At 44.8% G+C, this 13,050-nt stretch overlaps 3 protein-coding genes across 3 annotated transcripts; 1 reads left to right on the top strand and 2 right to left on the bottom strand.

The window, feature by feature from the left end:
* Positions 1-5,875: 5,875 nt before the first annotated feature.
* Positions 5,876-7,738, bottom strand: LOC117144787 (ruvB-like helicase 1). The gene is made up of 3 exons (XM_033310155.1): positions 6,693-7,738; positions 6,437-6,635; positions 5,876-6,304 (listed from the first exon to the last, which is right to left on the bottom strand). The coding sequence occupies exons 1-3, from the start codon at positions 7,507-7,509 to the stop codon at positions 5,950-5,952; spliced, it is 1,371 nt and encodes a 456-aa protein (XP_033166046.1). The 5' UTR covers positions 7,510-7,738; the 3' UTR covers positions 5,876-5,949.
* Positions 7,739-7,996: 258 nt separating this feature from the next.
* LOC117144688 (NAD-dependent protein deacetylase Sirt6) lies at positions 7,997-9,259 on the top strand. Its single transcript, XM_033310012.1, has one exon. It carries the CDS (start codon positions 8,114-8,116, stop codon positions 9,089-9,091), a length of 978 nt encoding a protein of 325 aa, XP_033165903.1. The 5' UTR covers positions 7,997-8,113; the 3' UTR covers positions 9,092-9,259.
* A 52-nt stretch (positions 9,260-9,311) lies between these two features.
* On the bottom strand, positions 9,312-12,952 carry LOC117144687 (glycine dehydrogenase (decarboxylating), mitochondrial). The gene is made up of 6 exons (XM_033310011.1): positions 12,736-12,952; positions 12,495-12,573; positions 11,759-12,285; positions 10,941-11,674; positions 9,553-10,882; positions 9,312-9,491 (listed from the first exon to the last, which is right to left on the bottom strand). The coding sequence occupies exons 1-6, from the start codon at positions 12,910-12,912 to the stop codon at positions 9,381-9,383; spliced, it is 2,958 nt and encodes a 985-aa protein (XP_033165902.1). The 5' UTR covers positions 12,913-12,952; the 3' UTR covers positions 9,312-9,380.
* Between the last annotated feature and the right edge of the window lie 98 nt (positions 12,953-13,050).

The raw sequence follows: 13,050 nt of genomic DNA on the forward strand, positions 1-13,050 counted from the left end.
AAGTGGGTCAGCCATTTGCCAAACCCGCCCCCATCCCCCATCAACCCGATATATGTGCTCAGAAATTCAATTTATTTGAAGAGCAGCAGGAGCAAGAAATAAAAGGAGGAGGGAGTGAAGTCTAAAAAAAAACTTTGGCGTTGGCCAAACAAAATTCACTTTGAGCAAATCAAATTAAAATCAATTAAAATTAACAAGCAGGCAGCCGGCAAAACGAAAGCTCCCTTAATACCCAACCACCCACACCAGTTTGACCCACTCACTAACAGACCACCGCCCATCGCTTTACACTCGAAGAAAACACTAGGCAATCATAGCCAATAAAGATTTATTAAAATTATATGACTGTATCCTTTCAGCCTGTTGCCTTATATGGACTGCTCCATTTTAAACTCCTGATTTAAGGTTTTTCTGTGCCCAAATTGTTTTCAGTGCACGCCACCGCAGCGCAGCGAAATACCGACCGCATGAATCATGCATTTTTCGCCTTTCGCCAGGGCGCTCTTCTTTCTCACCTCTTGTTTTCTGCATTTGTTGCTGCGGCGGTTAAGGTGCGGCATTAAGTAAATTGAGTCGCCGCACGTCCCCCTGAAAATTCGTTGATAAGCGCAGACTTTTAGGCAACTCAGCCCCACCGCCGAGAACAACAACCGACAATTCAAAAAACATCGCCGAGTAAATGACACGGCCAAAATGGGGAAAAGGTAAGAAAGAGACTGGCAGTACATTATGTATGAGCGAGTCCAGGTGAGCTGCTCGATTGTTTGCAAATATTTACACCACCTTATCGGCACGTACAAATGTTCACACATATTCACCGAAAGTCAATTTCGTGCACTGGAAAAAGCATCCGAAGACGTTGTTCCCCAGGATAACTTTTGCCATCATTATAACTATTTTAGGAATGTTTTTCAAATTGGAAGAGTGTGCAAGCTGTTTAACTAAGGTTAAAGAGACTAATACCCTATAAGATATCCCGTATCTTATCATATAATGTTTATGATAAGTGAGGTTCTGAAGTTCTAAGTGAGCTCTGAAATAAGTTTGGAATTTTGTATGATGAAAAAAGTACGTTTTTTAATAGTACTTGGTTTATTAGTTATGGCTACAGCATAATGATATGAAAAATCATGTTGTAATATTTTCCAAATTTCCGAAAACATTTTCTAATGTCGTTTTTTGCAGTGCACCTGCTTTCTGATCGACCGTAGGCTTTCTGCGCTTCGCCGAGGAGCATGAAATGAGCAGAGCGCTTGCTGAGTTGAGCTGAGTCACCGGGGCGCTTTTAACGGGCCCACTCACCTGGCGCGGCCCACTCACTCACACTCACATACACACTCTCGAATTGAAGGTGTTGATCAGCGCAGCGCCAACTGATAGTTGGATGCTCGTAGATAAAATGAAGCGAGCGGCGTCGATTAATTGGGAACGTGCTGCGGACTGGCGACTGGCGCCACCTAGCGGCACAACTGAGCCGTAACCGAGTGGTCTAGCCAAAATAACTAGCAAGAAATTAAATGCCGCTCGACACACTCAATTTTCCCTGGCACTTCTGCACACTTTCCCCTTGCCCCATTGCGCCCACACTTTCGGCCAACAATGGCAAGGCAAGTAGAAAATTGTGTTAGAAACATTTCTAGTTTTTCATTTTCTGTGTGCGGTGCACATCACATCTTCTTGGGTTGTTTTCTCAATTTTATTGGCACAAGGTTAGAAAAAAGAAGACCTAGACAAACAGGGGCAATGAAGATGCGGCTGGCAAGATGAGGCACAAATGGCAAAGTTTATTATGCCATGGCTCATTCTCATTGTTGTGGTGTAGTATGTGGCCCGAACCGAAGGCTCAAAGTGCAATGAAACGAATACGAATGCAAATAAGGTAGAAATTCTGAGAAACACACACACATACACACACACATGTATGTAGGAGTTGTCCCCAAATGAATTTGCTCAAAGATTCAAGTTGAATGAAGTGGCTGGCTGGCAGGTAAAACGTTTCTTTTATGCAATTTTAATTGAAACTGAGAAAGAGTCTTACGCCACAGCTCAGTAAATTGGGATTCGATAAGGACAACCCTTTTGTCTTATCGAAATGTAACCGATTTTGCCTTTTCATCCACAAAAAAACACAAAGACGCATGTATTTAGAGATACAGAATACAGTTTTACAAAGTTTTTAGAGGCGCAACCAACTTTCCTTATGAAATTCTGAAATTCTTGGAATTGTTGGCCTTAGAAAATAAGTTTTGAAATTAGGGAGTGCAATTTGCATAGAAATTTAACGCTTTGAAGTATAGTTATACATTTAAATCGCTGACTAGAAAGCTGAAAATCTCAAACGCACACGTGCACAAAGCTTCAGCCTGAAAGAGCGATAGAGAGGGGTAACAAGAAAGAGAGAGAGACTGAGGGCTAGACGCGCTCAGCTGAGCACATGACGCTTTTAAAGCGCGACTTGAGGCGTGGGCGACTTTGACAGCTGCTGCTCACGTCATAGTTGCCTCTACAGACGCTCACACACACGCACACACACAAGCTCGCGGTGCAGATGCTGTGCGGCGTCTGTGTTGGTGACCATACAATTTTTTGTGTGGTCCGCTTCTTTGTGTGGGTGGCGCTTACAAGGCTGTTTGCTGCACATTCACAAAGGCCCGAAAGCAGCGGCCAAAGCAGAACGCAGCTGTTGCTTTTGTTTGGCAGCCCAACAAAATGTGTTTTAGAAAACCGCTGCCACTGCCGCAACTCGCGCCCCCACCAACACCACGCCCACCCACCCCAAAGAGCCCACGCACAGTGGGAACAACCTTGCGAAGGGCAAACAATTACAAGAGAGCAGAAAGCAGAAATGGAAAATACAAGCCACATCCACGGAGGAGACTTCTATGAAATTTCACACTAAGAGGTTTTAAACCAATTAAAAGAGAGTTCAAAAGCATGCTACAACTTTTCTTTTAATGTGCTGCTTATTTAAATAATCGTAGAAATCTAAAAGCACATCTCAACGATGTACTTTGCAACTCGAAAACTTTGATTCGCTATGTGTTTCCGGCTACAGAAGTACTACTGTACTAATGGGCTTTGCAGTGAAATGCAAAAATGTCGACGCAGCAGCGGCAGAAAACTGACAATAAATAACTAAGAGCGGAGGATATGACGTTAAGTAGCTTAGCGTAGTAAAGTGAAAACTCAACTCTAAACTATTAACAACCAAAGAGTATTGAATATATCATACATCGGTACATACATATGTACATACATATATGTTATGTGTTCAATAATCTTTGCAACGATGCGCACCGGTGTTAATAAAAATTCGAACAATCAAAGCATTGTTATTGAAAAAACGCCTTTTTTAACACCATGCTCAATTAAGTGCAATGCTTGGCTTAAAAGTTATTCCTTTGCCTGCAACAAGGGAAAATCGACTGTTATGTGTATTTCACCGCGCAGTTGAATTCATAAACTAATTGCAAGCAAATGGACAACATAAATTTGCCTTATAGCCAAAGTCAGTTTTAAAACGAAAAAAAAAAATCGTTACCAAAAGCACAGGCGCAGAAACAACAAAGGAGCTGCGGTGAAATGTAGTTGTTGTTTTGTTGGCTGTTTGCTGCCGTCTACAAAACGTACATAATTGTTGTTGTAGTTCATTAACGTCAACACCGACACGCTCAAGTCGTTTTTCTGCTGTATTTTGCGTGTGTATTTGTATTGGCCTTTTTGGCCGGCATAAAATATTTTTTGAAATAAGACTGAAATATTGTGCTGTGATGAAAAAAGAATTGTTTGCAAATGTAAAATATAATTGCTATAACGGTAAAAAAAAGTTCATATATCTAAACGTTTCGTATTAATAAAATGATAATAAATCTTGTTATACTCCGTTCACCGTATCGAAACACCACTGTGCTACTAAATTACATAAAAGCCAATCAGACTCGAACCAGTTAACGGATCTTCCGCAGTGTAGGGCCAAAAACAGCGGGCGTGAATTGAAATTTGGCAACGATCGCGTGAGCAAGAAAGAAAGAGCATTAGTGAGAAAGAGATACTGGCTCGTGGGCGAATTCGCTCCACGGATAAAAAAATTAATTTTTTAAAAGCAAATATTTAAGTAAGCACATTTTACAACGCTATTACTCTTGATAATTAAATACATACATATCTAATTTTAAATATTCATACTCAACCAATATGATTTATACCTAATTAAAATTATTTACATATATAATTTATGTTGACTAATTTCTTTTTGTGTAAGTGCGCCGCCACCGGCGTCCCATAAAATGTGTTGTTTATGTGTTATGTTTTTGGCCAACTGCGGCGACCAATTTTCGCCCGCAAGATTTTCACATTAAAAATGGCTCGGCAAAAACAAATTAAGAAAGAAGTATGCGAAAATGATCGCTGGGCGCAGCTGCAAATGCGACTGCTTCTTCTTCCTCTTCTGATCAGAACGCGAGGGAGTTCATCGCTTCGTCTCTTTTGTTTGTTGCTTTTCATTTGTGTGGCGTGAAATTCTTATTTGATTTATGACCAGCTGTGGGTGCAAAAGAGACAGACAGCCGCTCAACTGGTTAACGCACAGAAATCAAATCACAACGTATGCTGGCAATTAATTATCAAGTCTCATAATCACCATTCATAAATAAAACAAACACACACGCACACGCTGGTGTGCTCCCATAAGAATACTTTCGCTTTCTATTCGGAGTCTCAAAAGAGAGACCCAAAAAAAAAAAACCGAAATTATGTAATTCTCTCGTTCGTGCTACTTAAATAATAATAACAGTTAAAGTCGAAAAAAAATAAGTACAAAAAGTGTAACGCGCACCCACACAGCACTAATTTTCTGATTGGGAGGTGCGGCCTCCAGACCCTCACACACATACACGCACTCACACGCACTTACCTTTTGTTGTTTTTCCTTCTTTTTTATTGTTGTATTTTCGTTTGTTTGCCTTCGCTCTCTTTCGCTCTCCTAGCTGCCGCTGTGTTGTTGTTGCTGCTGCTGCTTGTGCTGCTTCTTCAACATTGGTTCATTCATGCAATAGATCCCAAATGTTTCCATTTTACCTTGATCCTGCCATCAGGATTGCATTTATTTCCGCCAAAACGGGATGCCTGGCTTTGTTCACACACAAATAAGCTCGAAACACACACATGTGCGTTAAATAGTGGCTAATTGCGCCGAATAGCAACAACAAATCGCGACTTTTATTATGATTTCACATTCTTTCGGAAAACCACACACGCACTCACACTTACACACACACACACGCACGCCAAGTGCAATTGCCGGCGTTGTTGGAGCGAGCGAGAGGCAAGATGCGAGACGCGAGGGGAACGGTCCGAAGAAGAAGAAGACGCCCACGCCGCGAATCGAATCGTTAAATATACTATTCACTGCATGCACTTCAGCGGAGCTTTCTGGCTATTTATTTTGGGGCAGTGCGCAGCTCGACGCTCGTTGAGTAACTGAACTCACCACCAATTGGAATTCTTGGCCAAACAACGCGAGCAGCTGATGTCGAATGGTGGGAAAATGAGGGTGGCGCGAGTGGAAGTTGCCATATCGCTGCGATCGCAAGTAGCAAATATGGGAGATTTAGTGGGAAACGAAAGACATAATAATTATAATTAAACAACCGAATTATAAGAAAAAAAATGGTTGGAGCTCCGAATTCTTTTAAATAGGATTAACCCACGTATTATTTAAAATACGGTTGAAATTCACGATTCACCCTAATCTAGCTAAGACAACCACCAAACATTTTCGATTTCTTTTCAGTTGAAGTGTGTACACACTTTTCTTGTCGACTTATGAAGCGCCATTGAAATTATAATTTGAATTTTTCCAAAGAATTACAATAAATTGAATTGCTTATCTTTTTTTTTTACTGGGAAATCAGTGCAAATGGAATTACAATTCAGCTGGAATCGTCAAACTTACAACATAAACTTATTGTTCTTTTCGGACAAATGCTTCGAGGAGCGCTTGGCGTCAAGGAAGAGCGAGTGCACATCCTCGATGTCATCCTTGCTGATCTGGTTGCGTCCGTTCACCTTGCACATCTGATGGGCCGGGGTCAGCAGCTGGACGGCGTAGCGCAGCGTGGAGCTGGTTCCAATCTCGCTGAGACGTGCGAAGGCGTTCTCCTCCAGCTGCAGACCCTCGGTCTGGGCGCGCAGCTTGATAATCTGCTCCATGTCGGCAGTGGAGTAGAGGAGTGTGCGGATGATCAGCAAGCGATCGAGCAGATCCAGCGGAATTCCGTGCGGCGAAACTATGTCGGTGGTGCCACTGGAAAGAGGGAACTTTTATTAATACTTGTCCCTGTTGCCATGTTACCATGACTCGCTACTCAAAAAAATCGTAATGAATGAAACTACAGGGTAGCAGCCAATCAAATCCTCACTATTGCCATATTCTTACCGAATAACACAGCGTCCACGATTGGTGGCAAAAATCACAATTGGGGCAATGGGAGATTCCAGGGACTTGTGTAGGTAGGTGAAGGTCTCCAAATCAAGCATGTGGATCTCGTCGATGAAGAGGACTCCGGGAACCAGCTCGGCTATGCCCTGGTCAATGTACTTGTTTACCACCTTGTTGATCTCCATGCGTAGTTTATCTAGTCATCAAATATTAAATTAGTAAATCTGAATGGAATCAAAATTACGCAACTAACCAGTGATTTCAGTTTTCTTCGGCTTCATGAGCTGGCCCATCATGGAGAGCACATCCTGGCCGCCCTGTGGACGAGCATTGGCCACATCCAGATCGTGCAGAGTAACATCCTGGATAACCTCCTTCTTCTTGTGGACATCGCCCTTGGGCAGCGGCACATACTCCTCGGTTTCGAGATCAAACTCAGTGGCAAAGGTGTCACTGCGACCCTGGCGCTTCACGGCACCACTGTTGGCCTCTATGTAGATGACATCGCCCACCTCCACCTTTTCCTTCTGCAAGGCATCAAAGATGCTGGGATCAAGTTTGAGTTGTTTGGTTCCCTTGGCTGTCTTCAAGCCAATGACCACATTGCTTATGGTCTTGCCATAGCCACCCATGGGATTCTCGGTTTCCACGGGCGTGAGTTCCGTAACCTCGCCCTCGTACACCTCTTTGGTCTCTCGAATGCGCAGACCAATGGAGCGCCGGAAATTCTCCATCAGCACCTCGGTCTTCTTGATCTCATTGCTGAATACCTCCGATCCGACCATGGGACAGAATGGCACCTTGTTACCCAGTTCCTGGGCAATGGCCAGAGCAATGGCAGTTTTGCCCGTGCCCGGTGGCCCGGCCAGCAGAAGCGCTCGTCCGGCCATCTTTTTCGATTTGATGAGGTCCACCACAATGCCGGCTGCCTCGCGCGCCGCCTTCTGGCCCACCAGTCCGGCTGCACTGTGCACAGCAGCTCCAACCTCGTCCAGGCCCAGTCCCTTCACGTGGCTATGGGCTGCAATGCGCTGGGTGCGCACGGTGCTCTTGACTTCCTCGATCTTCATGGCGCCTCTAAATCCGTGTCCTGGCTGATGCTAATACTCTGATCCGTTTCCGGTTTCAGCTGTTCTTCGCCCGAGGGAGAGGTAATGTGAACTCAAGCGTTACAACGACCAAACAAACTATTGTTTCGTTGCCTTGGACGAAATTTGTTTTTCTGCCGGCGATTTGATTGGAAATTAGAAGCACACTTTGTTTCTGCTGCCGCGCGGGGTTACAGTGTGACCGTGTGAGTTGAAAATCCAAGCATGTGTGCTTGGTACACTGAACAACAAAGTCGAAAATAAAATAATTTATAATGAATGTTTTAAGTATAATAACAAATATTTTGAGGTAACACTTTACATCTATATTTAACAAAGTTAAGCAAAGATATTTGAGGTTTATATTATTTTAATCAAACTGCAAATTTTATTCCACTTTATACTTTTTTTAATGACCAGTGTAATTTCACTTGGCACGTTTTAAAGTATTTTGTAGCGTTCAGAATACGGTCATTTTATAAACAATAACATTTCGATGGACTTCTTAGCCGTACCAAATATAAACAAATTAATACCAAAAAGACATAATACACGCTTTTAAAGTAGATCAAACTTTTATTAAAACATGAGCTGCAACTACGCGGATGGATTGTCTGACTACGACAACAAGGGAATCCTGGGAGCACCAGAGAGTTTCGACAGCGATGAGGATGTGGCCGAAAAGTGCCAGGAACTGGTTGATTTGATTAAGAAATCCGGGCACGTTGTGATCCACACGGGAGCTGGAATCAGTACGTCCGCAGGGATTCCGGATTTCCGCGGACCCAAGGGCGTTTGGACCCTGGAGGAGAAGGGCGAGAAGCCGGACTTCAATGTCTCCTTCGATGAAGCCAGACCAACTAAAACCCATATGGCTATCATAGCTCTAATTGAAAGTGGCTACGTGCAGTACGTAATCTCCCAGAATATTGATGGTCTCCACTTGAAATCCGGACTGGATCGGAAGTATATTTCCGAGTTGCACGGCAACATTTACATCGAACAGTGTAAGAAATGCAGACGACAATTTGTGAGCCCTACTGCCGTGGAAACAGTGGGTCAAAAATCCCTTCAACGTGCCTGCAAGTCTTCAATGGATAGCAAAGGTCGTAGCTGCAGATATGGAATCCTATACGACAACGTTCTGGACTGGGAGCATGATCTTCCCGAAAACGACCTTGAAATGGGTTTGATGCACTCCACCGTCGCTGACCTAAATATTGCGCTTGGAACCACTTTGCAGATCGTTCCCAGTGGTGACCTTCCTTTAAAGAATCTGAAACGCGGTGGAAAATTTGTCATTTGTAATCTGCAGCCCACAAAACATGACAAAAAGGCTAACTTAATCGTATCCAGCTATGTGGATGTGGTTTTGTCCAAGGTGTGTAAGCTATTGGGTGTTGAGATACCCGAATATTCGGAGGCAGCCGATCCTACAAAGCAGTCCAAGCCAATGGAGTGGACCATACCCACAAGCAATGTAAATACCTTTCACAAACAGTATAACAAGTTTGTAAAAGACTCTAAAATTGAATATAAAGCTAAGAAAACGAAGTACACATAAGTCAAAAGTTTAAAATGGTTAATATTTAAATAGCTCGTTAGAAACACAAAGCATTTAGCACCCAACTATTTCATTACTTTGAGGTATTTTATAAGTTAATTTTAATTAGTTTTTAATGACTGATGCTTTATTGATTTCTAAATGTACCATATATAATTTGTTTAGATGATTCATTTAGCAACTAGTTGAACAAGAAAAATAAACTTTCTTATATAAAAGATACTTTCAAGGGGTTTATTTAAAAAGTAGTTTAATAAAAATCGATTGTTGGTCTTAAAACTAAAGTGCCTTATAAATCAGGCAGTATGGGCGGACAGGTGCACACAAGGTGCTTGTCACCATAAGCATCATCAATCCTGCCCACAGTGGGCCAGATCTTGGCATCTGGCTTAACAAAGATCTGTAACAAAAATTTAGATATAGTTACATAAAATAATTATGAAATAATGCAATAGACTTACGGCTGGGAAGGCAGCCTGCTCCCGTGTATAAGGTCGATCCCACTTATCCGAAATCACCTGAGCTTGGGTGTGAGGAGACATCTTCAGTGGATTGACTGCCTTATCCATGCGACCCGCCTCGATCTCGGCAATCTCCTCTCGAATGGAAATCATGGCATCGCAGAACCTATCCAACTCCTCCTTATCCTCCGATTCAGTGGGTTCAATCATCAGGGTTCCGGCGACGGGCCAAGACATAGTTGGAGCATGGAAGCCGTAATCCATGAGTCGCTTGGCCACATCCACTGCCTCGATATTGGCCGATTTCTTCAGGTCGCGTATATCCAAAATGAACTCATGCGCAACCAGATCGGAGTTGGGTGCCTTGTAGAGAGTCTTGTAGTGCTGCTCCAGCCTCTTGGACATGTAGTTCGCATTGAGAATGGCCACCTGGGTGGCTCTCTTCAAACCCCTGCTGCCCATGAGTTTAATGTACGACCAGGATATGGGCAAAATAGCGGAGCTTCCGAAGGGAGCGGCGGATACAACTCCGAAACTATGCTCCTCGCTGCTCAACGGACTTACAACAGGATGTCCAGGAAGGTAGGGTGCCAAATGGGCTTTCACGCCGATGGGACCCATACCAGGACCACCACCTCCATGCGGAATGCAGAAGGTCTTGTGCAGGTTGAGATGCGAAACATCGCTGCCATAGTCTCCAGGTCGACACAGCCCAACCTGGGCATTCATGTTGGCTCCATCCAAGTACACCTGTCCACCATGCTTGTGGATCAGGGTGCAGATATCGGCAACTGTTTCCTCGAACACGCCCATTGTCGATGGATAAGTAATCATTAGACAGGACAACTCGTGGGCATGTTCCTCTGCCTTAGCTCTTAGGTGTGCCATGTCGATAGAACCATTCGACAAAATTCGAATAGGCTCCACCTTCATTCCCGCCATTTGGGCAGAAGCTGGATTTGTGCCGTGGGCAGAAATTGGAATCAGACAAATATTTCTGTGTCCTTCATTTCGGTGCTCATGGTAGCTTCTGATGGCTCGCAGTCCGGCATATTCTCCTTGGGCTCCCGAGTTGGGCTGGAAGGAAATACGATCGTATCCTGTAATCTCGCATAGGTCATGCTCCAGTTCCTTGAACATCTGATGGAAACCCTGAGCTTGTTCCACCGGCGCAAAAGGATGGATATCGGTGAAGTGGCGGAAGGAACAGGGCATCATCTCGGTGGTGGAGTTCAGTTTCATAGTGCAGGATCCCAGGGGGATCATGGAGTGCACCAGGGAGATGTCCTTGTTCTCCAGCTTCTTCATGTACCGCACCATGCGGGATTCGCTGTGGCGAAGGAAGAGAATTAAAGTTGAATGGATTCTGGAGTTCATAAATCTCTTACCTGTGATAGCTCTGGAAAATAGGGTGCTGCAGATAGGGGGAAGTACGCAGGAACTTGGAGTTCTCAATCGAGTTCTTAAGGACATCTTTACGCGCCAGAATGTGTTCCACAGTTGCCTCCGCCTTGAAGACCCACAACAGATCGTCAACATCCGCCACACTGACCGTTTCATCAAGGGCCACGCCGACAGTTTCATCTTCTAGATATCGGAGATTAATGCGCTTGTGCTCGGCACGCTCCTTGAGATCCTCAAGAGATTGACCTCCGCCCAGTCTAATGTGGAGTGTGTCGAAGAAATTCTTGTTGATCACTTCGTGACCCGCGCCCAGGATTCCCGTTTGAAGGGTCAACGCGAAATGGTGGATGCGATTGGCCATGGCTTTCAAACCCTCCGGACCGTGGTAGATGGCGTACATGGCCGACATGTTGGCCAGAAGAGCCTGTGCCGTGCAAATGTTACTTGTTGCCTTATCCCGCCGGATATGCTGCTCCCTGGTTTGCAGGGCCAGGCGATAGGCATCGTTTCCGTCCATATCCCTGGTCACGCCAATCATCCTTCCCGGCATTAGCCGCACCAAGCTCTGCTTGCAGGCGAAAAATCCGGCATGGGGGCCACCGTATCCCAGAGGAACTCCCAACCGCTGGGAGGTTCCCACTGCAATATCAGCTCCAAATTCCGCCGGAGGACGCAGAAGGGTTAACGACAACAAATCGGTCGCCACCACGACGAGGGTCTAAATGAAAACAGGAGAGAATCCTATAGTCAAGTTCAAGTTCAAGTTTGTATTTTCTTATTTTTAATAAATATTTCACCTTACCCCATTTTTCTTTGCCAAAGCTGCGATGTCCTCGAAATCCTTGACATCACCATAAGTATCTGGATACTGGAGAAGAATGCCGGCCAATTCGCGGCTTGGCAGATCCGCCTGTTCAATAGGTCCTACCACGATTTCCAGCTCCAAGGCTTCCGCTCGCGTCTTGACTACGGACAGCGTCTGGGGATGCACCCTGTTCGAGAGGTAGAGTTTTTTCCGCTTGTTGTGCCTGGTGGACAGGCACATGGCCTCGGCAGCAGCAGTTCCCTCGTCCAAAAGCGAGGCATTGGCCACATCCAAGCCGGTGAGATCGGATACCAGGGTCTGATAGTTCAGCAGCGACTCCAAGCGGCCTTGGGCGATTTCCGGCTGGTACGGGGTGTATTGAGTGGTCCAACCCGGATTCTCGAACATATTCCGGATAATAGTGTGCGGCACATGGCAGTTGTGGTAACCCATTCCGATGTAGGAGCGCCACAGCTGATTCTTTAGCGAGATGTCGCGAATTCGGCGGATTAGCTCGTGCTCATCTGCAGAATGGAAAATTGTTGTCAGCCAGACGCAGACGAAAAATCGAAGATCAAGCGTGGTGGCAGTCAAAACACTGATAACTGGGGGATGACCTCGCTGAACCGGGCTTATCACCCCGGTTATCAGCGCCTGCGAACACGCCAGGGGGTCCATTGCCTTACTGCCTTGTTTTTCAGCTATTTTGGGATTAAAACGTAGCGCTACTTACTCAGAGGTTTGTCCAGGTCGAGTTCCCTCTTCAGTTGAATGCTCTGGGGCACAGCTTTTTCAGTGAGCTCTGCCAGGGACTAAAATGAAAATGGTGGTACAAGTTAAGCTTGGCTGGATCTAAATCTGGGAATTTCGGATTCCAAGATGACGCTATCTAAATAGTTTTACTTTAATCACTTTTGTGTAACCACTCTGCTATGAAATCGGATCTGAACAAAGCTTTTTGGTAAGATTCCTACCTTGAAGCCCAAGGTATCCAACATGGCCACCACATCCGTCTTTCGGGGTCCGATATGACGACTGGGAAAATCCGATTTGGTGGGAAATATGACCTCCTCCACAGGAGTGGTGGCCAGATAGCGATGACCACATCTAAGCAGTAGGCTTTGGCTGCTCCTTCCTAAAAATCGCTGCATGGTAAGGTTTAATCGAATTAACTAAGGCACGTCCACTCCACGCGGATTTCAATAGATGACTGATCTCTGGCTGGAAAGAATTTTCCATTTCAGATGATAAGGCGAGGGTGCCGATCATCTCGGCTTATCAGTTGTTCT

This window comes from Drosophila mauritiana, chromosome 3R, assembly GCF_004382145.1.
Source record: "Drosophila mauritiana strain mau12 chromosome 3R, ASM438214v1, whole genome shotgun sequence".
NCBI lineage: Eukaryota > Metazoa > Arthropoda > Insecta > Diptera > Drosophilidae > Drosophila > Drosophila mauritiana.

What these genes read in the sequence shown, in the direction of transcription:
- LOC117144687 (XM_033310011.1), bottom strand. Translation starts at nt 12,912, where the DNA reads ATGCAGCGATTTTTAGGAAGGAGCAGCCAAAGCCTACTGCTTAGATGT. An exon ending in ATTTTCCAGAGCTATCACAG is followed by an intron (nt 10,883 to 10,940) that starts GTAAGAGATTTA and finishes CCTTCGCCACAG; the next exon opens with CGAATCCCGCATGGTGCGGT. An exon ending in AGCAGGCTGCCTTCCCAGCC is followed by an intron (nt 9,492 to 9,552) that starts GTAAGTCTATTG and finishes TTTTTGTTACAG; the next exon opens with ATCTTTGTTAAGCCAGATGC.
- LOC117144787 (XM_033310155.1), bottom strand. Translation starts at nt 7,509, where the DNA reads ATGAAGATCGAGGAAGTCAAGAGCACCGTGCGCACCCAGCGCATTGCA. An exon ending in GAAGAAAACTGAAATCACTG is followed by an intron (nt 6,636 to 6,692) that starts GTTAGTTGCGTA and finishes TTTGATGACTAG; the next exon opens with ATAAACTACGCATGGAGATC. An exon ending in CGTGGACGCTGTGTTATTCG is followed by an intron (nt 6,305 to 6,436) that starts GTAAGAATATGG and finishes CCCTCTTTCCAG; the next exon opens with TGGCACCACCGACATAGTTT.
- LOC117144688 (XM_033310012.1), top strand. Translation starts at nt 8,114, where the DNA reads ATGAGCTGCAACTACGCGGATGGATTGTCTGACTACGACAACAAGGGA.